Raw genomic sequence first — 23,306 nt, forward strand, 5'->3', positions numbered from 1 at the left:
TCTGAAGACTTCTCTCTTTCTGTCCCTATTGAAAAGCTAGATCTTTGATGGCAAAGAAGGAAAGCATCCAAGATACATCTTTGTTGAACTCGTAAGACAGAGAGTGGAATAGTAGTTACCAGAGTCCGGGGGATGGAAGAATTGGGGACTTGCAACCCGTATAAGTTCTGGAGAGTTAACACATAATATTGTGGTTATAGTCAACAGTACTGCATTATAAACTTCAACGTCACTAAGAGACTAGATCCTAAGTGTTGTCATCACAAAAACGTCATGATAATTTTGTAAAGTGATAGAGGTGTTATGGTGGTAATCATATTGCAGTCTGTAAATGTATCAAACCAACACCTTGTACACCTTAAGTTTGTACAATGTTGTATGTCAATTACTTCTCAGCAAAAATTTATTTTTTTATTTTGAGAGAGAAAGAGAGAGAAAGGCTCCCATGCAGGGCTTTCACTCACAAACTGCAAGATCATGACCTGAGCAGAAACCAAGAGTCAGATGCTTAACTGACTGAGCCACCCAGGCATCCCAAAAAATAAAAATAAAAAAAAAATTAAAAGATGCATCTTTGATGCCAAGGAAAAGTGAGGGTCCAGCTATAATATTCTGTGAGGTAATTCTGAAGGAAAGGGAGAAACAATGGCTTGGGAGGAGGGACAGGTGTAGAAAGCACCACGTGTTTAAGGGAAACCAGGTCACCAAAGCAGGCTCCCTCTCTTCATTCCTATGGGTCTTTAGAAAGCCAGAATCGGAGGGGCCCAATACTGCGCATCTCCCTACTGCCGCGGGAGGGGTGTGCGCACGGAATCGCCTCTCCTCACCTCACCTCTTCTGCAACCTGGTAGCTAACTACCTGAAAGGTAGAGTAACCCAGCGCTGACGGAGAGTGCAGAAAAGCCTTACAGATCCTGGCTCATCGTTTTTTCCCAGGACCAGAAACTAATGGTGGTAGACAGTTGCCAAGGATTTCGGATTACTTCAAAACAAAACAAAAACTCACAAATCTGGTTCTTGGAGCAGGGAAAACCAGAAATCCCTGGAGAAAGGGAATCCCTCTTTTGTTTGTTCTTTGGAAGCACAAGACTGTGCGTAGTTTAAAACGAATAAAGGCGAATTTCGTAACTCACAGAAGAAAATTAAAAAGGGGGGGAACCCCACTTGTAGGTAAGATTCAATAAAGAGAACTGGATTTGAGCGTTTTGGAGGCAGGGGCACCGGGAGATGCCACGTGCTCGCCAGCAGGTGGCGCATTTTCTTTAGGATTGCTTCCTCGAATCTCTGCATAAAACTTCGCGGCCAAACTCCGAGTCCCTTTGCCGGAAATCGCTATGCAGATAATAACCCTCCAGTGTCTGGAAATGTTTAATTACCGCGAACGCGGATTCCTCCAGCGCCGACCGCCGCCGATGTAGCCCGTTAAAGACGCAGCGCCGCGGGTATGGTAAGGTAATTCTATTCCGAAGTGTTTCACCCGGACTATACACAGTTCAGTTAACTCGACTTTTCTTCATCATCCTCAATTTGATTAGACACTGCTTCGTTTCTAATACATTTATTTTCACATTTGGAAAAGAAGAAAAGTTCAGTAGTCTTAGACCGTAGACTTGTTAAGTGTCTAAAATAATTGATAACTCATACTTGTACAAAAAGTAGAAACTCACCATGCCTTTCACACGCATTTTACACATGCTCCTCACGATATAAGGCATTATCATCATTTCATTTTACAGATGCTAATATGCCCAGAATCCAAGCAATTTCACACGGAATATCCATGCTTCATACGTATTCATATAAACCAAGGTTAAATCTATGCATATGTGCATTGTAACATTCGTTAAGGTGACAAGGAGTTATAAACTATGTAGGGTATCATAAAGAACTTACAAAACGGGAACTGCCTGGAAACAGCTCACTTTCCCTTTCAGTTTTGATACTGTAACTTGTCTGTTGCTGTCACAATAAACACCGGCTCTTGGGTTCACCTGGGATCTATTCTCCTAAGACTCTGGAGTTGTTTGTACATTATCAGAGCATGTTATCTGTGCAAGTGTGTGTGTGGATGTCATGTTACCTACCTCCCTCGCTTAAAAACTTTTGCCCGAAGCTGGATTTTGACCTGATTGATCGTAATGGTTCCAGAGGAACTATTGAGCCATTACAATCCATCATCTAAATGATTACAGAGGGATACCTAAATCTCCAGGTTATTTGAAAGCTCTGTACATGCGTAAAGGGGGGTCAAATGAGCAGAGCCCCCAATTGTCCACAAAGTAGTTACAGGAAAGCTTGCATTGGGAGCAAAAACTCACAAGTGCTAAGTAAATTCCATGTTTAAAAAATGAGGTCATTTTTGTGTGGCTGGGGAGTAGGGAGAAGTAGGGTTCATTTTCTTTTTATCAGAAACACCCTAAAGCGATAGAAGCCACGTTCTAGTTAATTTTCTGGAAGCTGTTCAGTTTTCACTCCAAAGACAGGCTGGGTCTCTTTCCTTCCCATTAAGCTGCGGTTCCAGAAGTGCTGGGGTTGGGGCAGGGAGACCAGCAGAAGCTGTCACAACCCCAACTGTGCCCAGAGAAAGTGCTCACTGGGGAAATGGTCCGAGGTCTCTGCAGGCAGCCCCAGGGGTACTGATCCCTGCTGGACCCCACCTGCTGGGCGAGGTGTAACCCGGATTTGGAGGCTGGGGAGCTACTCTGGGGACCTTTACTGAAGGATGCTCAGTTCCAGACAAGACAGGGACCCCTTGGGCTCCCGCGGTTCCCCGCTGCGGGTAGTGGGCGGGCAGAAGAGCCAGAAGGAGCCATGGGGAGAGTTTTCACGGATCTAGTCTCAGGCAGGATCCGACAGTGAGCAGAGGCTGCAGCCTCGGGTGGCGGAGTGCTCTGGATGCCAGGGAATGGGATGCGTGGCCAGACAAAAGTTTTCATCATCTGCAGTGTGCTCCAGAGCCATAGGACTGTTGGGTTCTGGCTACTGAGGAAGTTTAGTACATTCGAAAAGTTATGTCCTTGTGAGTCCTAAATGAATCTGACTTCGCTAAAAAATCTCCTGGAAACCCTTAGGCGTCCTGGGTCCTTCCTTCCTCAATTCATTCAAGCTGGAGTCCAGGCACTGCACGGGGACCCTGCTTTGGGCTGATCAGTTTCTCTTATATAGGCGGGGGAAGGGCTGCACCCCTGTTCCCTCTGGAACGAGGGCAGAGGGGTTCTTAGCTCCCTGGGCTGCTTCTGCCTGCCCTATTCAAAGGGAACCTGAACTTGGTTGGCTTGCAGTGCAGACCGTGGCCATAGCTTGTGGGTCACCCCTTTGGGAGCTCAGATTGTGGTGGAGGACTCTTGAGCCATTAACAAATCTTTAATTTCATTCCTGGGGTTTCTGGGGTTGTTACTTGCCGAGTGAGACCTAGAAGGATCATCTTCCAAAGGCGGGAATCTGAAACAGGCCCATCTTTGCCCCAGCTCTGTCTGCCAGGGTCCGTCCCACATCTCTCACCCTGGCTGGTCCTGCCTTGCAGACTAGCTCCAGGAGACGCAGTCAGAACTCGTCTGGGAGGCAAAGCCTGCGATGCTGGGCCATGAGGGCCATCTCCAGCCTTGGGTCCCCATCTTTCCCTACACCTGCTAAATTCCAGGATTTGGCCTGAGTCCAAATCAGTTTTCCAGATAACCTGGAAAAAGTGGCATTAAACAACCCAGTTTCATGGTCCTTTCTTTAACATTCCTAAAGACTCTCCAAGAGTTCTTTAGGGATCCTACTACCTAGAGATTTCTACAAGTCCTTGAAGCATGTTGGCCAAGGGCCCTGATTCATCAGAAAGACATGGAAAGATGGAGGAAACACAGTCACGCTGTGTGGAGTTCTGAGCAGAAGATGGGGTTTGCACACCGCAGGAGGCTCTATCCCACCTGAAGGTCGTCTTCTAAGGGGACCTTTCCTAGGCAATCTGGACAGCCAGGGGCCAGCTGTGGACCTCTCTTTCATTGCTGCTAATGGATGTTCTTGAGCTTTGTCTCCTAGGGGAGCCCAAGACTGGTACAAGCAAATTCCCTGGACCAAGGTAGGAGTGAGCACAAGCCAGGAACACCCTGCTGGACTTTCCTTACAGGCCTTCCCCTGCTCTTGGAACTTACTCCCTTGGAATCTCAGGGAAGAGAGAGGTCTCAGCTCCTTTCTGCTCCCAAGGATCCTCTCCCTGGCCAGAATGTCACCCCATGCTGGCAGCCGCCAAGGTTCCAGCTGCACAGGCAAACTGACACGGGTCCCTCACTCCAGCACTGATCTGAGGCAGGGCATGAGTTCAGTCCCTTTGGGACAAAAACTGCACCTCTCCCTTTCCTTCTCCCCACCCATCAAAGTTACCTAGGGGCTAAAGGCCAGGTTCTGTCCTAAAGCCCTGTGGATAAGACAAGGGTCTTCTCCAACTATGTCTTTTGGGGGGGACATTTCCACTATCATTTCTCTGGATCAAGAATTGACACCCTAAAAAGTCACATAAGCTTTTCAGAGGAGAGCTGGACTTCGCATTTTGTCCCCAGAGACACGGTATGGATACGCTAGAGACCCACGGAGGCCAGGATCCAGCTCCCAGGGCTGGGTGAGTCACTCAGCAGCAACCCTGGTGCAAACCCTGGGAGTGCAGTGGTGCAAATCTGGACCCACCCAGGCCCTGGGACACCATTGCCTCCTTCTGAACCCAGGACCCAGTGTTCCAGAGAGGTGTCAGGGAGAGGTCAGGGCTGGGGTCAGCTGGAGGGCAGCTCCCAGATCCCAGTAGTCAGTAAGGTAGGAGTGCTGCCCTAAGGCAGGAATGAAGACACGTTTTCGAAGCCCGAATCCTGACCCCTAGTGGGTCCCAAATGCCACCGGAACCAGCTCCTTGGGCTTAGAGGTCCTGGAGCGGAGGATCTTTGAAGCCTGATCTCTGAACTCCCCAAACCAATGAATATGTGATTGAAGAGCTAGACTGTACGTCAGGGTGGAATCCCAGAGGGTTTGGGATTCAGATATTTTCTTGCCCTTCTTCCCCCAGCCAACACCTCTGATCTTTCCACCGAACTCCACAAGCCAGTCTGGGGTCAGCCATAGGCATTCAGGTCTGGGTTCCTGCCCTGGCGGTGAGCGCTCCTGGACGTCCAGGAGCTGCTGGATACTTAGGGCCCGCCGCCTCTGGGAGAAAGGGCGACTTTGCCAGGGGCCAAAGTGCGCTGGAGTCCACGCCTCGGCGCAGGGATCCTGGGGCACCTCCCACTCGCACCCCTGTACAGGCTTGTGTCCCAGGTGGGAAGGAATAGGACTGAGAAGTGCGCAGTTTTAGCCTGCTCTCCTCTGCCTGAGGTCGTTTCCTCTAGCACTCCGGGGATGCCACCGTGGGCCTAACAATGCAAAAGGGGTCGCACAGGACCGAAAAGCAGGGGACGCCGGTCCGGGGAAGCCGGGGCAAAGGGAACGCAGCTGCCAAAGTTGGCTGCCCGGGTCAGCAAAACTTTGTCTTTTAGTGCGCAGGCGCAGGGCAGGGTTGGGGGACAGGCGAGGGAGGGGAGGAATCCTGAGGCAAGGGGAGGCGGGAGGAAGAAGGAGGGAGGGAGGGAGGGAGGAGGGTGGTGGATTAAAATAAGTAGGCGGCTCGGTGCTAAGGGATGAGTGAGTCGGAGCTCGGTCTCTCCCCAGCAAGTTCTCAGCCGCTCCCGGTTCAGACCCAACCAGGGAGCTGCGAGCTGGGCTCACCATCCCCCGGAGGGCAGGGCTCCGGGGCAGTGGAGCGCTCCCGCGCGTCGGGCGCTCGGAGTCCCCGCAGCCAGAGAGGGGCCAGGACTCAAGAGCTCCGGGGGTGCCTGTGGAATCCAGCGCCTCTGGCTTCCCGGGTCCCCCGCAGGGGAGCCCCAGTGACGCCCTCAGCCCGGGGCCGCCGCGGAACAAGGTAACTGCAGCCCTGGGAACCCCTGCTCGGCGAGGGGGAATGGGGGCAGCGCTCCCGGGTCCCCTGTCACAGCGCGGCGGGTGTCTCCTCTCTCTGTGTCCCTCCCAGAAGAAAGCTCCTCCTGCCAAACGGAGGCTGCAAGACCTTAGTGAAAGTAAGAGCAGCTGCAGCCCAGGGTGGTTGGGGGTGCTAGCTCAGGTACTTCCCGCGAGGGGTCTTCGGCCTCCGACCTCCGGGGGAACGAGGGGGCGGGCCTCCACCACTGCCCCTCGCGTGGCCAGACTCCTAGGAATCCGCGGCGAGGTGCCCGCGGACTTCGGAAGTCAGCCTGTGGGCCCCCCTCTAAGAAACAGAAGAAACTTCAGCGGGCAAAAACTTTCCCGAGACGCACGCCTAGCGCAGTTTGACCTACTTTAGCTGACGAAGAAGGAAGAGAGGATGGATGGATGGCCACGGCCGCAGCCGACGGCGCCAGGGACAGGTGCATGCCCCAGCCGGGTCGCGCTTTTCGTGCAAGTTGGTTGTTTTGCGTAGTTGCGCTCAGGTATCTGGCCGGCTGGACCCGGAGCGCGGGGCCGCGCGCCTGACCTCACCTCGCACTTCGGCTCTGACTTCGGGGTGTTCTTTCTGGGATGGTTGCTCTGTGTAGTCCGTGCCTGGGGAGTAACCTGCCACTGTCTCGGTTCAGGGAAGCGCGCAGGGGGGCTGGGGGGTGCGGGCACTATTTCCCAGTTGGAGACCTGCACGCCCAAGTGGCAGAAACGCTGCGGGTGCCGTGAATGTCTCCGGCTTGGGGCTTAGAAGGCAAGGATTCGTTTCCTCCCTCTGACTGTCCCCTAACTCAGCCTTCAGGAGGGAAGGGGGAGGCCAGAGGAGAGAGGGGAAAGAGGTGAGGGGCTGCCTGCGGAACTGCTTTCTTTCCCGAAATGTCTTGGTTCGGCGGAACGAAAACCCACATCCAGCCCTTTTTCAACAGCTCGAGCAGTAGCGGGATAGGCTCTCCGAGTGTAAAGTAGCTGCGAAGGTTTCTTTGTTGCCACAATTTGGTAAATTTCAACCGGGCTTAGAGCTGCGCGCTGGCTTTTGGGAACAGAAACCACGTGCAAAGCAAGTCGGTCTCCCAGGTTCATGGCCTCCTAGAGAAGACAAGGGCTGACAGGGACAAGGGACGACCAGTGGGCAGATGTTCTATCCGAGACTCCCCGAAGTAACTGCGGTTTCATTAAGACTGGGGAACAGACAGCCACGGACGCAGCGGGCGTTTAAATGCCGAGGGATGGCCGCCTAGCCGAAGGGTTCGTTCGATCTCGTTCGTTGGGAGAATTCGACAGAAGGATCCGGTGGTGGTTAGTCCTCCCACCAAGGGTCTGGTCGCCTGTCACCACGCGTGTTGGGGATTCGATGTCAAAGATGATTTTCTGGGGCTGCTGCTGGGTTCCTTCAGGCGAGAGCTCGTGGAGCTCGCTCCGTCCTCATTAATGCAAGCAGTTAACTCGCTCACGCTCAATTAGCCCCGAATAAACCACTTTAATAGACTCTGCACACTTCATTAATGCCCGGCATTGGGCTGGCTGCAGACCTGGGATTGGCGCTCGACAGCGCGAGGGAAGGAGCGGCGGCACTGCGCAGGGGACCCAGGCTGGGAAGCGCGAATTGCTTCTGCGGCGTGTAGTCGGGATCTTTACCCGCACCTCCCAGATCCCGAGACTCAAGCTCCTTGCCCAGCGGATGCCTGGCGCGGGGAGAGGTGTTTGCCGTCGCGTTTAAAAATCTAAAGCGTTCACACAAGTGTCCCGCGGGTCAGGGCAAGGGGACTCGGAGGGGATGGGAGTTCGTTCATCGTCTCCGGCTGGAGAGGCGAGTGTGAGACTCTGTTTTTCTCTTAGTTGACCGCCTGAAACCGGATCGTGCATTTGGCCCATTCTGGGTACTAGTGTAAGGAGCCACGTTTCCAACGAATTTCGTCCCCCGGAAAGTCGTTGGCGAGAGCCTGGGGAGCCCTGGCCTCGGAATGCGGCTGAAAATAAGAAACTGGCTGAGCTGCTGAAGAAAATAAATTGAGTGTTGGGGGAAACAAGATCGGGCAGATAGCCCGGAAAGGTTGGCTCTCAAGAGCAGTGATGGCTGCAAAAGCCCCCTCCCCCTACGGAGCCCAAGGTCTTCTCCGCTCCAGAGGGTAGGCAGGAGAGGCCCGGTTAGTACCCGCCGTTGGTGGCTTCCCCACCCGGGCACCGTGAGGGCTCGGACCCTTTTGCAACTCGCAGTCCCGCTGCCACCGCGGTTCGCCTGGCCGCCGGTAGGCCGAGCACCAAGAGGCGCAAGCGGAGGCACCGGTGACACCGGGCGGCCAGGGAGCCGGAGATAAGGATCTGATTTCCAGCGCCTGGAGGGGAAGAAGAGGTGACAGCAAATCAAAGAGCGCTAACCTCACCTAATCACATAAGTCTGGGCCAACATTTTAAGTTGGCAAGAGTTCTTTCTCCCTCCCCTCTCCTCCCCAGCTCCAATACGGCCCAGCTTTCTTTCTGGCCCAATTCGAATTTTGCTTAGCGGGGTCTTAGCGCTCTAGGATCCGGGGGCCACCAGTGATCCAAGCAGCTGGAAAGACTGGTAGGGAAGCCCTGGCTCTTCTGCTGGGTGGGCACTCTTGCCTCCAAGGCGCGGGTCCTCAGATCCTGAGGCTGAGTTAATTGCTGCCTTTCCACTGGGTTTTCATCTGGTTGCTAATGTAACCTATAGTGGGGAAATCTCCTCAGGGTTTTAGTGTTTTGCACTTTCCACCCCCTGCAGAACCTTTCTCTAGGGCCTACTATTCAGCCAGTGACTTCTCTGCCAGCTTCCAAGGGAAAGGGTTTCTGCGTCAAGATTGTCCATACCCCCTTCCTGAATGGGCAGGGCAATCTTCCATGAGAAGCATTGAGGCAGTGAAATGCTGCGGAGTCGGACTGGGCCTTGGGGCCTTGGGGTGAGGGTAAGCTAGCCTCGGGGAGCTGCCTGGGCCGTGTCAGCATCCAGCTGTGGGAAGGAGCAGTGCAGTGCCCTGCACAACCCAGGAAGGGGGGCTTACCGAAGGTTAGAGGAGCAATCTGAGCAAGAGAAGAGGGGACCTGGGGGGGTAAAGGAAAAAGTGGGCAGCAGGGGATTGAGACAGGCAAAGAAGGTCGCCCCAAGCACCCTGCTCCTTCCGTGACTTCTTGAGTAGCCCTCAGCTCAGAGCTGAGAGAGTTCAGCCCTTGAGCTTCCCAAGAGCCCGGAGTACTTTCTACTTTTCCTTCTCTGTGTTTTTGCTTCCATTGGACGGACGGAATAGAATGTCTGGGAGGTGTGGAGATCAAAGGTCTCTCTGCAGAACCCAGACTTGTCCATGGAGGCTGGAGAGCCTGACCAGGAGATGCCAGGAGATGCAGGACTGCTGGTCACTTCAGCTTCCTGGCCTTGCAGTTGGAGAGCACAGAGATCATAGAAGCTGAGGCCTGACTTCAAAACTGTAGCTCATAAGCATACCCCCCTGCTCAGGTGTCCTTGCTCACACAAACATCCAAGAGCCCAGAGACACTGCCCCCTGTTTTATGGGGTGAGGGGGGCACTGGAGCGCCCTTGTATGTGCCTGCAGATGTTTGACTGAATGAGTAAATGAATGCAGGTATTAGTGTCTTCACTGAAGCAAACACAATTCCCAGGGACTAAGGTAAGCAGCTGCAGAGGGTGGTGTCAACAGGCTCATTAATAGTGAGGCAAAGAAGCAAATTTGAGGTCAAAGTTGAGAGTTTTGAGGAGAAAGATGACATGGCTTCTAGAAGCCAAACGGCGAAGGTCAGCTAGTAGAGCTGAATGCAGAGGAGCCGGGAGATGTACAGATCTGGGTATGTCTGTATGTATGCTGTGTGTCTGGGAGGCCCTGCATGGGTTCCGTGAATCCCGTGTGTGTGTGTGTGTGTGTGTGTGTGTGTGTGTGCGCATTCGCACAGTCAAGCACGTGCAGGAACACAATCACACCAGTTCCTGCATTTTGTTCAGCAGTACAACACTGATCATCTCAGTTTGTCTTTGCACCTTGTTGTCAACTCTGCTTCACAACGTGTGAATCTGTGTTTTTCTGTTGTTGCGCATTTCTGTTTGTTTATCTTCACGTGAACGTGTAAGTGTTCCTCCAAGTTCCCATTCTCTTCGCAGCAGAGAGCAATTCAGTGTTGACTCAGGCTTGTGTGGATGTAAATTTCCACACACTGGTCTTCCTGTGCTTCTGCCTCTCTTAGTGCTCTGTACACTGGAGGCCCTCGCTTAAGTCGGTTGCATTGCATAGGATTTAGTTTCCTGCTGGTTTCTGGAGCAAGTTGTGTGTCTCCACCAAGGCCATTTGGAGGGAGCCCTTGCATCAGAGAGGCTTCCATTATCTTTGTGACGGCAGTGGGTTCCTTCAGTAGGGTCTCAGACTCCCAGCGTCCACCCTGGGGGACAGAGAGGGTGTGGCTGAGCTCGAATTCCTAAAGAGGGTGACCTACTCTGAACTTCTCTTTTTCTCTCCCTTTTTTCTTTTCTTGCAGATTGTGATTGAGAACCCACTGCAGCCACCACCATGGGCAGCAAAACCTTGCCAGCGCCAGTGCCCATTCACCCATCCCTGCAGCTCACCAACTACTCCTTCCTTCAGGCGGTGAACGGCCTGCCCACGGTGCCCTCGGACCACCTGCCTAATCTGTACGGTTTCAGCGCACTGCACGCTGTGCACCTGCACCAGTGGACGCTGGGCTACCCTGCCATGCACTTGCCACGCTCCTCTTTCTCCAAAGTCCCGGGCGCCATGTCCAGCCTAGTGGACACACGCTTCCAACTGCCCGCCTTTCCCTGGTTTCCTCACGTAATCCAGCCTAAGCCTGAGATCACCATTGGAGGCAGCGGCCCCTCTGCACTCAAGACCAAGCCGCGCTTTGATTTTGCCAATCTGGCTTTGGCCGCCACGCAAGAAGATCCGTCCAAGCTTGGCCGGGGGGAGGGTCCTGGCTCCCCCACTGGTGGGCTGGGTGCCCTCCTGGATGTCACCAAGCTGTCCCCCGAAAAGAAACCCACGAGGGGACGCCTGCCTTCCAAGACCAAGAAGGAGTTCGTCTGCAAGTTCTGTGGCCGCCACTTCACTAAGTCCTACAACCTCCTTATACACGAGCGGACGCACACCGATGAGCGGCCCTACACCTGTGACATCTGCCATAAAGCCTTCAGGAGGCAAGACCACCTAAGGGACCACAGGTACTGCGGGTGCCCCCCCCCCAAGCTGTCACTGTCTTCACCATCCTCCTCCCTAATGACGTGGTTTTTGAGCCCCACTTTGGCTCTCCAGGCCTCACAGTTTCCGGGAATTCTCTAACATCGCAAAGGAAGCCATAAAAGGCATAGGCGTGGGTTCTTGGAGCGTGGGTGGAGAGAGCAAGGGGAGAAGTCAGGTCTCCTCCAGCTTCAGACAGGCACGCGCAGCTTTCTTACCCCTTTTTCCACCTGCCGATCTGCAAGCGCTGTCAGTACAAGTTTCTGCGATGACGGGCAGTGGGGCCCGTGATGCGTGTGACCGCCTAGCACTTAAAATGTGTAACTAGTGGGACTGCGAAATTAAGGTTTTGGTTTTACTTAATTTTCATGTTAATAGCCACATGCGGCTAGTGGCTGCCCACTTGGACAGCACTGCTCCAGCAAATTGTCCCTCCTGTCCCTAGGCCCCCTCATTCACCTTTGTTAACCCAGACCTTATAAGGAGGCAGTGCTCGCCCCTCCGGGAAAAGGCAGGGGTGGGCCTAGCTGGACCTGCTGACGGATCAGATGGATCAGATATTGCCTGCAGTTTCCGTCACCTCCCTACTCTATCCACAAACAGCATTTTGCCCACTCCTCACTAGGTCCCCCCACCCCCACCCCTTTCTTTTGAGGTCAAGCTCTTCCTTGCAGTGGGAGGGGATCTTAGATAACTGTTTATAACATTACATCATTGTGCAAAGATTAATTCTGTTTTTGCTTTCAGATACATTCACTCCAAAGAGAAGCCTTTCAAGTGTCAAGAGTGTGGGAAAGGATTCTGCCAGTCCAGGACTCTCGCTGTCCACAAGACGCTACACTCACAGGTGAAGGAGCTCAAAACCTCCAAGATCAAATGCTAAAGAGAGCCACCAGGTCACCAGGACCCTGGGTCACGCTGCCCCCTCCTCCAGAGGGACCAGAAGCCGAAGGCGACTCTGGCGGGCAGCGGGAGGGGCTCCCGAGACCTTCCCCTATCCCAGACTTGTCCCTTGGGTCCCGGGCGCACGCGGAACTCGAGAGCCCCGCCCGGAGCCGTGACCCCAGCCGCCCGGGCGGCTCCCCCAGGACGCGGCTAAAGTCTTGGCCAAAAGGCGGTACTCACGTGGCGGAAGGGAAACTGCATTTAAAAAAAGAACGAAAGCTCCGCGGAGCCGCAGCGGCGCCTCTCCCAGAAGTATTACTTTTTCTATTGTTATTTTATACGTTTTCTTTATTATTTTTTTTCTTTGACCATATAAGCTTGTAACTCTGCCTGCGGAGAGAGAGGGGAGAGGGAAGGAAGTTCTATGCGTTTGCAGATTCCACCCCCTCCTCCCGTCTCCGTCCCCACCCCGGGAGCCTGCGAAAGTGTAATCCGTGTATCTGCTTCAGCCGCCGGGCCCTGGGACCGCCGGGCCGCGCAGCGCCCCTCCCTGCCCCGCAGCCAGTGGCCGCGGGCCCTGGGACTCGGATGGCGGCTGCAGGGGGCCCGGCCTCCGGCTCCCCTGCCCCGCCTCCCCGTCACCACGAGCGAACAGCCGGCTAGGAGCAAGGCATTGTATTGCGATTGGCACTTTATGCTGACCATCGGTAACGGACATTTATCACTGGAGTTTTTTAAAATATGAAATAAACGGTTATTTTACAGGCATTGCAGGATGGGTATTTCCCGTCCCAAACCCAGGACACTGGGAGGCTTCTTTCCTTCAGAGGAGCAGGATTCCCTACCCGCTCCAACCTGCCCAGTTCTGGAAACCCGGCCTTCTTGGGGTGATATAGGGTTGAGATGGGCGGAGAAGTCTCCTCTCTTCCTGTGTTGGTCTACTTCGGACCCGGCCCCATGTTGATTTTCGTACGTCACTTCTCCACTTCGGTCTTTAGGGTCTCAGTGTCCCCACTCCTCACCTCCACGGGGCTGGTAGTTTACAAGAAGTCCAGCTTGCGGCCAGTACTTCGGCCGTAAAAAAAAAAAAAAAATCAAATCACAAGGTCTCCGGGTGCCAGGGTCGATTAGGGTCCACTAAGGGACAGAATGTCACCCACCTCTCCAACCAAAGGCTTCCCTAAATGGCCTCCAACATCCGCGTTGATGGGGGCGGGGGGTGCCTTCACTTATAGCCTCAGGACCAGTACTGCCCCTGGGGCCCCGATACCTACTCCCCCGCAAATGCACAATTACTGCTGCTTCCCCAAAGCCCCAAACCTACAACCCTCCCTCCGTTAGGATCCCCCAGACACAATTCTCTGGCTGGGGCTCATCCCCAGCCCGGAGCAAGGCTCCCCGCCCGCGAAGATTCCCTACAGTTTTTAAAGCCTTGTCGGGAATGGCGGGGGCGGGCGCCCTGGGAGGCCCGGGAAGTTTAGGAGGGGAAATCTGAGTCCTCCCTCCACAAGTTGAACCTTCCACGGGGCGTCTAGTTTTCCCACAATTAGAGGCCAGGCCGCCGGGGGCTCTCTTGCTTGGGGCGGGGCTCCCTCAGCTCCAGAGTCCTGACCGCAGGGCGGTGCCGGCGGCGGCGCCCGCGGCCTTTCCCAAGCCGAGCGCTCGGCCTCTCGGGCTTCTGTGCCTGGAGCCCAGCGGCCGCGGAGACCGCTGGGCCGCGCTTCCCTGCAACGGGGACCCAGAGCTCGATCCTCAGACAGAGCCCTGCGGCCTGAGAAAGGAAGTCCAGGCTGTACGAGTTAAACGCTGTAGCCTTTCACTGCACCATCCCCACCTCCACTGGGCATGCCCCCCTCCCCTTGTGGGCTTGAACTCCGCGGTTCCGGAACCCAACTTGTCCGGGTGGCCTTGGCTGGGCCTGTGCCGAGAGCCCTGTCCTCCACGTTCGGAGCCACGCTGCCCCCTGCTGGACAGGCCTGGAGGGGGCGGACCAGGACTGGGGCACCTCAGTGCGTCCTGTCCAGGACTCCGCAGAACTCCCCGCCGCAGCCCCTGTCCACCATTCCTGTAAATGCCTGGTCTTGCCAGACTGTTTGACCGGCCCCACGGCCCACTGCGAATGAGGACCGTGCGCTGCCGGGTCTTGGCCGGCCTGGGGGATCTCCGCTAGTCCAGCAAGATCACAGCTCTTCTTCCTGCAGCTTCACGAGGAGTGACCAGGAGTCTGGATCCCAGAGAACTGTGATTTCTGGGTGGAGAGAGGGAAAGTTAGTCAGTGGGTTTGGGGCTTGGCTTTAGCCCAGCCAGTGCAGTCCGTAGTATGGTCTGCAGTTGGCCATGCTGTGTGTTAGGGTTCTGTCATTAGCCCCAGATGGTCAGGGGACACGGTTGTTCCAAGACGACATTGCCTGAGTGCATACATCCGCCACAGAGAGCTTCGGCACCCCTGAGGACCTGAGAGAGCACCTCCTTCAGCTCCTCTTCTCTTTCTGGGGTTCCATCTTTCCTGAGGATTTACTACTGCTGTGCACCCTTCCCCCCAACTCCTCCACCCCAAGTTAGACAGCCCCCACTCCCCCCCTGAGGACACCAAGAGCCTCCGCAGTTAGCTCCTCCCCAAAGACCTCGGAGAAGGCTGTGAGATGGGGGAGGTTTGCAGGCGAGTTTTTTCCATTCTAGCCGTGCTACCTCTGGTTACCTGAATCCCCATCCTTCCATCCTAGGCCCTGCAACTTACTTTCGATATCAAGTGAAGAGGAATGGATTCCCAGCAGAGGGTTTGTAGATAGGGGGTTGGGAGTGGGGCAGGGTAGTGCCCAAAGACCTCCACCACTCCCAATGCCATTACCGTGCCTTGCTCTACCATGGTTCTATGATCCTGATGGACCTAGAAACCACTTCTCAGCATAGCTCGCTGCGTCTACACTCTTGACAGTGATTGATCATGGACTATGTAGTAACAGCACAGCAAGTGGAAGGACAAGTGGAAGGGCAAGCTGGGGCTTCTGGCCACCAGACATCACACAGGCTACATTTCCCAGGTAATGTGGTTGGGGGACAGTTTCCAGCTCCTACTCTGTGGGTCTCAAGAAAAGGCAATGAGAATGCTGGAAACACTTGGGTGGGTTTTATTGCCTGCCCTCTCTGGAAGGGGACAACTCCCCCCTCACCCCCCACACGCTCCCCTACCCACCTAGAAGATCCTATCCTTCTCCGCCCCAGTCCTCAGATGTTAAGCTTCTTTGGTCTCAGGTGCCCAGCTTTCGGGAGTGAAGGAGACAAGAGAAGAGTTCAGTGGGAGCCCTTCCCTAAGCTGCTAGGCCATCAGGTCCAATGAGGGGCAAGGGAGTGGGGGCTATTCGGCTGGACCTCTTTGCTGAACAGGTAGAAGGCACGAGAAACCCTTGAGGCAGGCTGGAGCTTCCAGGTGCTCTGGGAGAAGATCGGTAGCGCCGTGGAGAAAGAAAAGCTCACAGGGGTTTCTTCCCAAGAAGAGGTTTAGTTTCCACCTCCTCCTTCCGAAATGTAGCCAAGGGTCTGGGGTGTAGGATGAACCATTTTTTCAAGCAGACCTCTAGGCTTCGGGAGTCAGAGCTAGCCTAGGGTGGGAGGGGTGGAGGAGAAGAAATGCGGCAGGCTGGTCTAGGGCTCCTAGAGATAATATCAGTTCCAAGAATGTGGGACCTGTGATGGTATTGACCGCCCCTCCCCCCCAGTCTTGGTGTCTGGAGAGCTGGCTCAAAGGAATCCATGCCACCTTCCAAGGCACTGAGGCGCTGTGACGTCACATTGGCCTTTGGCAAGATTCGCCCTGGCTCTGCCAGGTCTACGTATCTCATGTATGAGGTGTTATGACGTCACAGATGGGCGGTGATACTACGGCTCCCACATTTCTCGGCCCCGCCCAGCAAATCTTTCATTTCCATCAACAGGTTCCACAGACCCCAAGCGTTGGTAGGTGCCCTGAATGAGGGAACACGCCCCACAGCACCCGCCTCCGCAATCTGGCGGCTTCGGATAAATCTCTCCGCTCTCAGGGTCTCTGCACCAACTGCTGCGAGATATCGGGCCCGCCTACCTCGCCCCGTGCAACCCCCGCCTCCGCCACTGCGCAAGCTCTGCGCGCAGGCGCGGAGTGCGCCGCGCAGAACCGCAGGCGCTGGAGGCTCAGCGTCCCGCGGCGGTGGCAGGAGGTGGCGGCAGGTGGCTGCAGACTTCTGTGTCCCGCTTTCAGGCTTAACGGACGCGGAGTAGTACTGGCGCCGCGGGCGCTGCCCGCTTTGGAGGTTTGGGAGCACTAGAGATGCTGACGCTGAAGAGGGCAGCTCTGGGTTCTTGCGGGCTGGAGGCCCTTGGAGTCCCTGTGGCACCTCGAATGCAGCGCTGCCACGGTGGTCCGACGGAGGTCCCCGGGATTGGGGCCGGCAGGGATGGTGCGGCCCCAGACTTTCCCAGCTGGGTCTTTGAGACGGAGGTCTTGGACTCCAGACCAGCGTAGCTCTTGGAAGCACAGGCTTGGTCGTCCACCCCTGCCCATTCAGCCTGGCTTTCTGGGCCATTTCAAGAGCCAGACTGATGGGTGGGCCCAGTTCGCTCATGTTTCAGATGAACAACTCTCTATGGACTGAGATAGGAGGAAGGGGTCAAACCTCATGTTAGTGGCAGAGGAAGACTTAGAAGCCGTTTCCTTTGAGGCAAGGGGCCTGAAGACTGAGTGTTAACGTTTCCTGCCACTTAAAGCTTTGGCCAAGTCCCTGCATTTCTCTGAGCCTCGCTTTTCTTATAATGGGGATAATAGCTTCCCACCTGCCTCATTTAGTTGGTGTAGAGGTCAAGGTCCTACATCTTTTCTCAATCATTTATTCACTAGTCGAACCAAAAACTGGACCCTAATGTGTTGCGGAACAACTTTGGTATTTATGAAGACCGTGCAAAGGTATTCTTAGAAATGCTCCCCTCAGCCTCCTGAAGCTCCCAAGCTGCCTTATTCTTAAGAGAATCTTCCCCATCTTCCCCCTCTCGTCACCCAGAGATTCTGAAATGGGATGGAAGAAGAATATCACCTGGACTGGTAGTCATGAAACTTCTAGAAAGTTTGAAAGAACCCTTCTTTAGCTGCATGGAGATGGATAAATCAGTTCACAGATTATTGTTATATTTGGTTGAGAGAGGAAGGTGGGTGACAAAATGTAAGTGCCCTACCTACCATTCCTTTGTGGCAAATGCCCAGGGAGAAAGAGACAACTTGAGGTAGACTGAGGTGTGGGGCAGAACGGGGGACCGTGTATGTGGCAGGTGTGACTGAATAGGTGAGAGGGGGTCTCTGACTTTGCAAACACACCCAGCTGCAATCCTCTTTGGATTTGTGCTTTCGCTGGTAGTTATACAATGCTGCTATATGGACACATCTTCAGGAATATTCCTTTTACCCAGCCACCTGAACCATGGCCCTCTGATACCAGTCCCTCTTGGCCATTTTTCTTGGCCAATGCTAATTCCAGCCCAGCTATCAGAAAACAGAAGGGCTCAGAAAGTGGGATGGTTGGATGAATGGATTGAGTTTTGTTTCTTATTTCTAAACATGGAGATGGCTCTGAACAGTTCAGCCATCTCTGGCGAGGTAGAAGCATAATTTATTTTCAATGTTTGATTTGATTGGACTCCTGCTTGTGGGATAAAATAAGGAGTTTTGTCATAACAAGGCAGGGATGGGTTGCTTTTTGTCACTAGTAGCAGTGGTACCACTTGGAGCCTGTAGGTAGTTGGTGACATGAGAAACTTTATAGGGGCCATGGAAGGAAGAAAGAGGAGATGGAGCAGGCATGGCTAGATTCTTTACCTCTCAAAGAACCAGAGATGGAAAATGAGCTTCCGGAGAATTGAGGCCTTGCCTTAAATAATGAGATTTACTTGGTTCACTTATTAACCTGGGTCAAGAGCTGAACATTTTTGCACAGAATTCAGAATATTCTTAATATCTCACAGCTCCCGTAGGTGCTCCTGTAGGGCTGTGGTAGGTGAAGAACCAAGGCAGGTGTGGTGCTGTAGCTTTCCAGAACAGTCTCTCTTTTGGCCTTGGCATCAGAAGACCAGCCAACGCAGAAACATTCTAGCAGACCCACTCTGAGGTGGGTGGCGTGGCTCAGAGAGTTCTTGTTAACTGTTTCGTGAGTCTGGGTACCATAGATGTAGCTTCTAAGTCTTTTATCTTCTGAATTCTTTTTAATTTTTCAATCTCTGTGTCTATTAATTTTTAACTTTGGTATTATAGTGTGTTAAAAACTGCCACCATAATGGTAAATTGGGTTTTTCTTTCGTAGTTCCTGGGTATGTGTTTGTGTGTGTGTGTGTGTGTGTGTGTGTGTGTGTGTGTGTATAACACCTTCAGATTTGGCTCTCCTTGACAATCAGCAAAACTCATGGGAGCCTCCTCAGTGTTGCAGTAGGGACCAGACCGTGGCAGTGACTGGGGTTTTACCTCTATGGGAAAAGTGTGAGGCGTTGCTAAGGCTTCTCCAGGCAGGAAGCCAGACATGCTTTTGTCCCTGACAAATGATGTTTTATTTTAATTATCATAAGTATGTACTTAACTGGGGGAGGAGGGCACTGGGCTTTGATAGGTTTCCTCGGCTTTTTCCTCCCTCGCCTCCATATATTAATTGAAACACTTCCAGGCCTATGGCACCATAGAAATTTATGGGGAACACTCAATTATCCACCACTTAAATTCCAGAGTTAGCATTTTACTATACTTTATCATATATTCTTCCACCACTCTGCTCTTCCAACTTTTTTAAAATGAAAATTTATAAACATACAGAATAATTTTAAGAATGGACAAAGGACACTCATATTTTCCTTTTAGAGGCAACAACTGATAATGTTTTATTATGTTTCTGTCTTGCTGTCTTTCTCCCTGAACCATTTGAAAGTTAGTTTCAGACTTTATTATACGTTAACCTTACATAATTCACCACACGTATTTTAGGAATAAGGGTGTTACTCTATTTTCCCACACCATCAGCAATTTTGCCTATATCATCCAATGTCCCATCTACATTATAGTTTTTTAAAAAAAAATTTTTTTTTTAGTGTTTTATTTATTTTTGAGACAGAGAGAGGCAGAGCATGAGCGGGGAGGGGCAGAGAGAGAGGGAGACACAGAATCTGAAGCAGGCTCCAGGCTCCGAGCCGTCAGCACAGAGCCTGATGCGGGGCTCGAACACACGAACGTGCGATCATGACCTGAGCTGAAGCCGGACGCCTAACCGACTGAGCCACCCAGGCGCCCCCATCTACATTATAGTTTTCCCCAACTTTCCCACCTTTTGATTTTTAAAGGTTATTTATTTACTTTGAGAGAGAGGGAGAGCAGGGGAGGGGCAGAGAGAGAGGAGGAAGGAGAGAATCCCAAGCAGGCTATGTGCTGTCAGCAGGGATCCTGACTCAGCACTTGATCCCATGAACTGTGAGATCAAATCCTGAGGTGAAATTAAGAGTCCAGACATCCCCCCCCCTTTTTAAAATTTTTAAAAATCACAATCCAATCAAAGTTTTGCACATTGCATTTATATCTTTATCCTCTTTTAGTCTAGAACTGTTCTGGTGGGTTTTTTCTTCAATTAAAAATTTTTAAAAAATGTTTTATTTTTAGGTTTATTTATTTATTTATTTAGAGAGCATGAGCAGAGGAGTGGCAGAGAGAGAGAGAGAGAGAGAGAGAGAGAGAGAGAGAGAGAGAGAGAGAATCCTAAGCAGGCTCTGCACTGCCAGTGCAGAGCCCGATGTGGGACTTGAACCTCCAAACTGTAAGATCAAGACCTGAGCTGAAATCAAGAGTCGGACACTTCACTGACTGAGCCACCCAGATGCCCCAAGTTTTTTTTTTTAACTTTTTAATTTGAATTAATTATAGATTTACAGGAAGTAGCAATGATAGTACAGAGAAGTTCCATGTACCCTTCACCATTTTCTCCCACGGTTACACCTTGAATAATGGTAATACAATGTCATAACCAGAAAATTGATATTGGTACAATGTATGCATTTAGTTTAATGCTGTTTTCCCACAAAAAATAAGAATAGGTAGATTCTTGTAATCACCACAATGAAGATACAGAACTCTATAATTACCACAAAGATCTACTGATATCAGTGTTTTAGTGGTTTGAGTGGGACCTTAACTCCTCCTGTGGCTGAATGTGACCCCCCCAAATCCCGGCGGTAAAATCCTAATCTCCAGTGCGATGGTATTAGGAAATGGGGGTTTGGGGAGGTAATTAGGTCTCGAAGGTAGGGCTATCGTGAATGGTATTGGTGCCCTTCTAAGAAGAGTCTAGAGGAAACGTGCTTCCTCTCTCTGCTTCACACCATGTGGGGACACAGCAAGAAGCTGGCCATCTACACACCAGGAAGATGACCTTCACCAGACACTGGATTTGTTGGCATCTTGATCTTGGACTTCCAGGCTCCAGAACTGTGAGAAATAAATGCCTGTCCTTTAAGTCAGTGAGTCTATGGTATTCTGTTCCAACAGCCTGAACTAAGATACCAACTTGTAAGCCCTTTTGTCCTTGTCCCTGTGCATGACATGATAGTCCTAATATTTCCTTTATGTACACTGAGACCCAAGTTAGACAATGCTATGCTTTTTTCTTTGACCATCAAATATAATTTAGACATGCTGTATGTAGCTATGTTTTTACTCTTTTGATTTTTTTCTTCTCATTTTTTTTTTAGTTTCCATCTTCTACCCATTTCTGTTTGGAGAACGTTTTAAGCCATTAATTTAGGGTAAGTCTGGTGGTGGAAAATTCTATTAGTTTTCCTTCATCTGAGAATGCCTTTATTTCTTCTTCATTCCTGAAGGATAATTTCACCAGGTACAGAATTCTGGGTTAATATTACTTTATTTCCAGCAATTGAATAATGTGGTGCTTCCTTATGGCTTTCATGATTTCTGATGAGAAATCTGCTGTCATTTGAATTGTTTTTCCCTCGCATGTAAGGTGTCTTTTCTCTCTCGCTGCTTCCTAGGTATTTTCTATGTCTTTTTTTTTAAGTTTTTAATTTTCAGAAGTTTGACTATGATGGTTCTTGGCATGGAATTCTTTGGGTTTACCCATTTTGGGGTTTTCTCAGATTTTTAATTCAATAAGTTTGTATCTTGTTCCATGTCTGAAGAGTTTTCAGCCATTATTTCTCATCTATATTTGAAAAATGTTCAGCTCTAATTTCTCCAAATACTTTTTCCATCTCTATTTTTTATCTCTTTCATAGACTGCAATGACATATGTTATAGTCTCCCAGGTTTTTGAGATTCTCTTCACTTTTTTCACCCTATTTTTTGTCTGTTGTTGAGCTTGGGTCACTTTATTGTCCTGTCTTCCAGTTCAGTGATTCTTTCCTGGGTCCCCTTCCATTCTGATATTGAGGGTTTAAAAAATCCCAGTGATCTTTTTTTCAATTCTAAAATTTACATATGTTTTTTTAAAGTTTATTTTTGAAGAGAGAGAGAGAGAACCAGTGGGGTGGGAGACAGAAAGAGGGAGAGAGAGAATCCCAAGCAGGTTTCTTGCTGGGCTCAATCTCGTAAACTGTGAGATCATGACCAGAGCTGAAATCAAGAGTTAGATTCTTAACCCACTGAGCCATCCATAAAACTTACATATGGTTTTTAAATAATATACTTTGCTTCTTTGCTGAGACTTTCTACTTTTTAAGTTTTGGCAAGGGTTCATAATTGCTCATTGAAGTATTTTTATGATGGCTGCTTTAAAATTCTTGTTGATAATTTCAACATCTGTGTGGTCTTGATGTTGATGTGTGTTGATTATCTTTTCTCTTTCAAGTTGAGATTTTCCTGGTTTTTGGCCTGACACATAATTTCCGATTGTACCCTTGAAATTGTACCCTTGGTATTATGTTATAAAACTCTTATTGAAATCTGTTTTAGTAAGTTTCCTCTGATTGCTATACTGGTGGGGAAGGGGTGTTGCTTTGTTACTACCATGTGGGGATGAATGTCCAGGACACCCATCTGGCCTCCCTTGCCACCTTGGGAGGAGGGAGTGCTGCATTGCTACTTGGTAGAGATGAAATTTCAGGCTCCCCAGTGGCATCTAGGGTAGGAGGGGAGAGATCCATCTTGTTGTCTCCACATTGTTTCTACTAGGGGTACATGGAAAACTTTTGACTTCTGGGTGTTGATACAAGTTTGGCTGCCTACTCAGTCTTCTCACATACACCTGGATGGGACATGGGGGCACTCCCCTTTGTGTGCAGGCAAAGACAGAAGTCCAAACTCCTCTCTCAGTCCTTCCTGACTGGTAATCTGTGGCTTTCTGAATGTCTTATTGCATAAGTGAACTGGCGTTGGCCTTACGGAACTATCCACTAAGTGACAAATTCCTGCACAAATTCCCATTTCCTGGGATCACTTCATTTATTGTTACAAGATGATCCTTGGTTGCCACTCTAGCATATTGTGGTGCTTCTAGTTTTGTAATACAAAGTTATCAGTTTAGGTTTTGACACAACATGCTCTCTGGTGGTATTTTATTGTAAAGTTACAAAACTTCTGTCTACTCTCAAATGTTGGTATGTAGGGTCCCTGTGGGTTAAAAAAAATTGATATTTTTAGGTTAGCTGTAACCTCTTGAATTTTGGCCCAGTAAAATTGAGTCTTTTATTATTTTGTTTATGAAAAGAAAAAAAAATCTAATGTATCCAGTGGCTGGGAGCATGGATTTCTTTTTTGACCTAATCCCATGTCTGGTTTTCACATTGTAATTTTTAATATAAATATGTCCATAGAATTTTAAGCTTTGTTAAATTTTTGACAGTGGAATTTCAAGTATCTGTCCAAATTTTCCTAAAATATTAGATTAGTCTTCTTCATCTTCAGAATATTTCCTAACAGGATAGGGTATTTTTTCCCTTCTCTTCTAAAATTGTGCCTTATAGATTTCTTAGTGTTGACTTGGTCAAGGAGAGGAATAATAATAATAATTTATTTTAATGTTTATTTATTTTGAGAGAGAAAGGAAGAATGAGCAGGGGAGGGGCAGAGAGAAAGAGAAAGAGAGAGAATCCCAAGAATCTGTGCTGATAGAGCAGAGTCTGATTCAGGCCTCCATCTCACAAACCTTGAGATTATGACCTGAGCTAAAATCAAGAGTCGGACACATAATGGACTGAGCCACCTAGGTGCCCCAGGGAGAGAAATATTTACTT

General features: G+C 50.9%; 1 protein-coding gene and 1 long non-coding RNA gene across 4 annotated transcripts; one reads left to right on the forward strand and one right to left on the reverse strand.

Annotated features, from left to right (window-relative positions):
- The first annotated feature begins 5,665 nt into the window (after positions 1–5,665).
- On the forward strand, positions 5,666–12,839 carry OSR1 (odd-skipped related transcription factor 1). Its single transcript, XM_029938251.1, is given in 4 exon segments — positions 5,666–5,926; positions 10,471–11,170; positions 11,934–12,045; positions 12,047–12,839. Coding segments are annotated over 3 exon segments (981 nt in total). The 5' UTR covers positions 5,666–5,926; positions 10,471–10,502; the 3' UTR covers positions 12,248–12,839.
- LOC115290305 lies at positions 9,920–16,092 on the reverse strand. Of its 3 annotated transcripts, XR_003908045.1 has the most exons (5): positions 15,265–16,089; positions 13,232–14,319; positions 12,917–13,139; positions 12,312–12,461; positions 9,920–10,374 (listed from the first exon to the last, which is right to left on the reverse strand). It is a non-coding gene; the product is annotated as an uncharacterized LOC115290305 (long non-coding RNA). The 3 variants fall into 3 exon arrangements; XR_003908043.1 differs by having other exon boundaries at positions 12,312–13,139; positions 15,265–16,092; XR_003908044.1 differs by having other exon boundaries at positions 12,312–13,139; positions 13,966–14,319; positions 15,265–16,087.
- Between the last annotated feature and the right edge of the window lie 7,214 nt (positions 16,093–23,306).

Source organism: Suricata suricatta, chromosome 4 (genome assembly GCF_006229205.1).
Source record: "Suricata suricatta isolate VVHF042 chromosome 4, meerkat_22Aug2017_6uvM2_HiC, whole genome shotgun sequence".
In the NCBI taxonomy this organism is placed as follows: Eukaryota; Metazoa; Chordata; class Mammalia; order Carnivora; family Herpestidae; genus Suricata; species Suricata suricatta.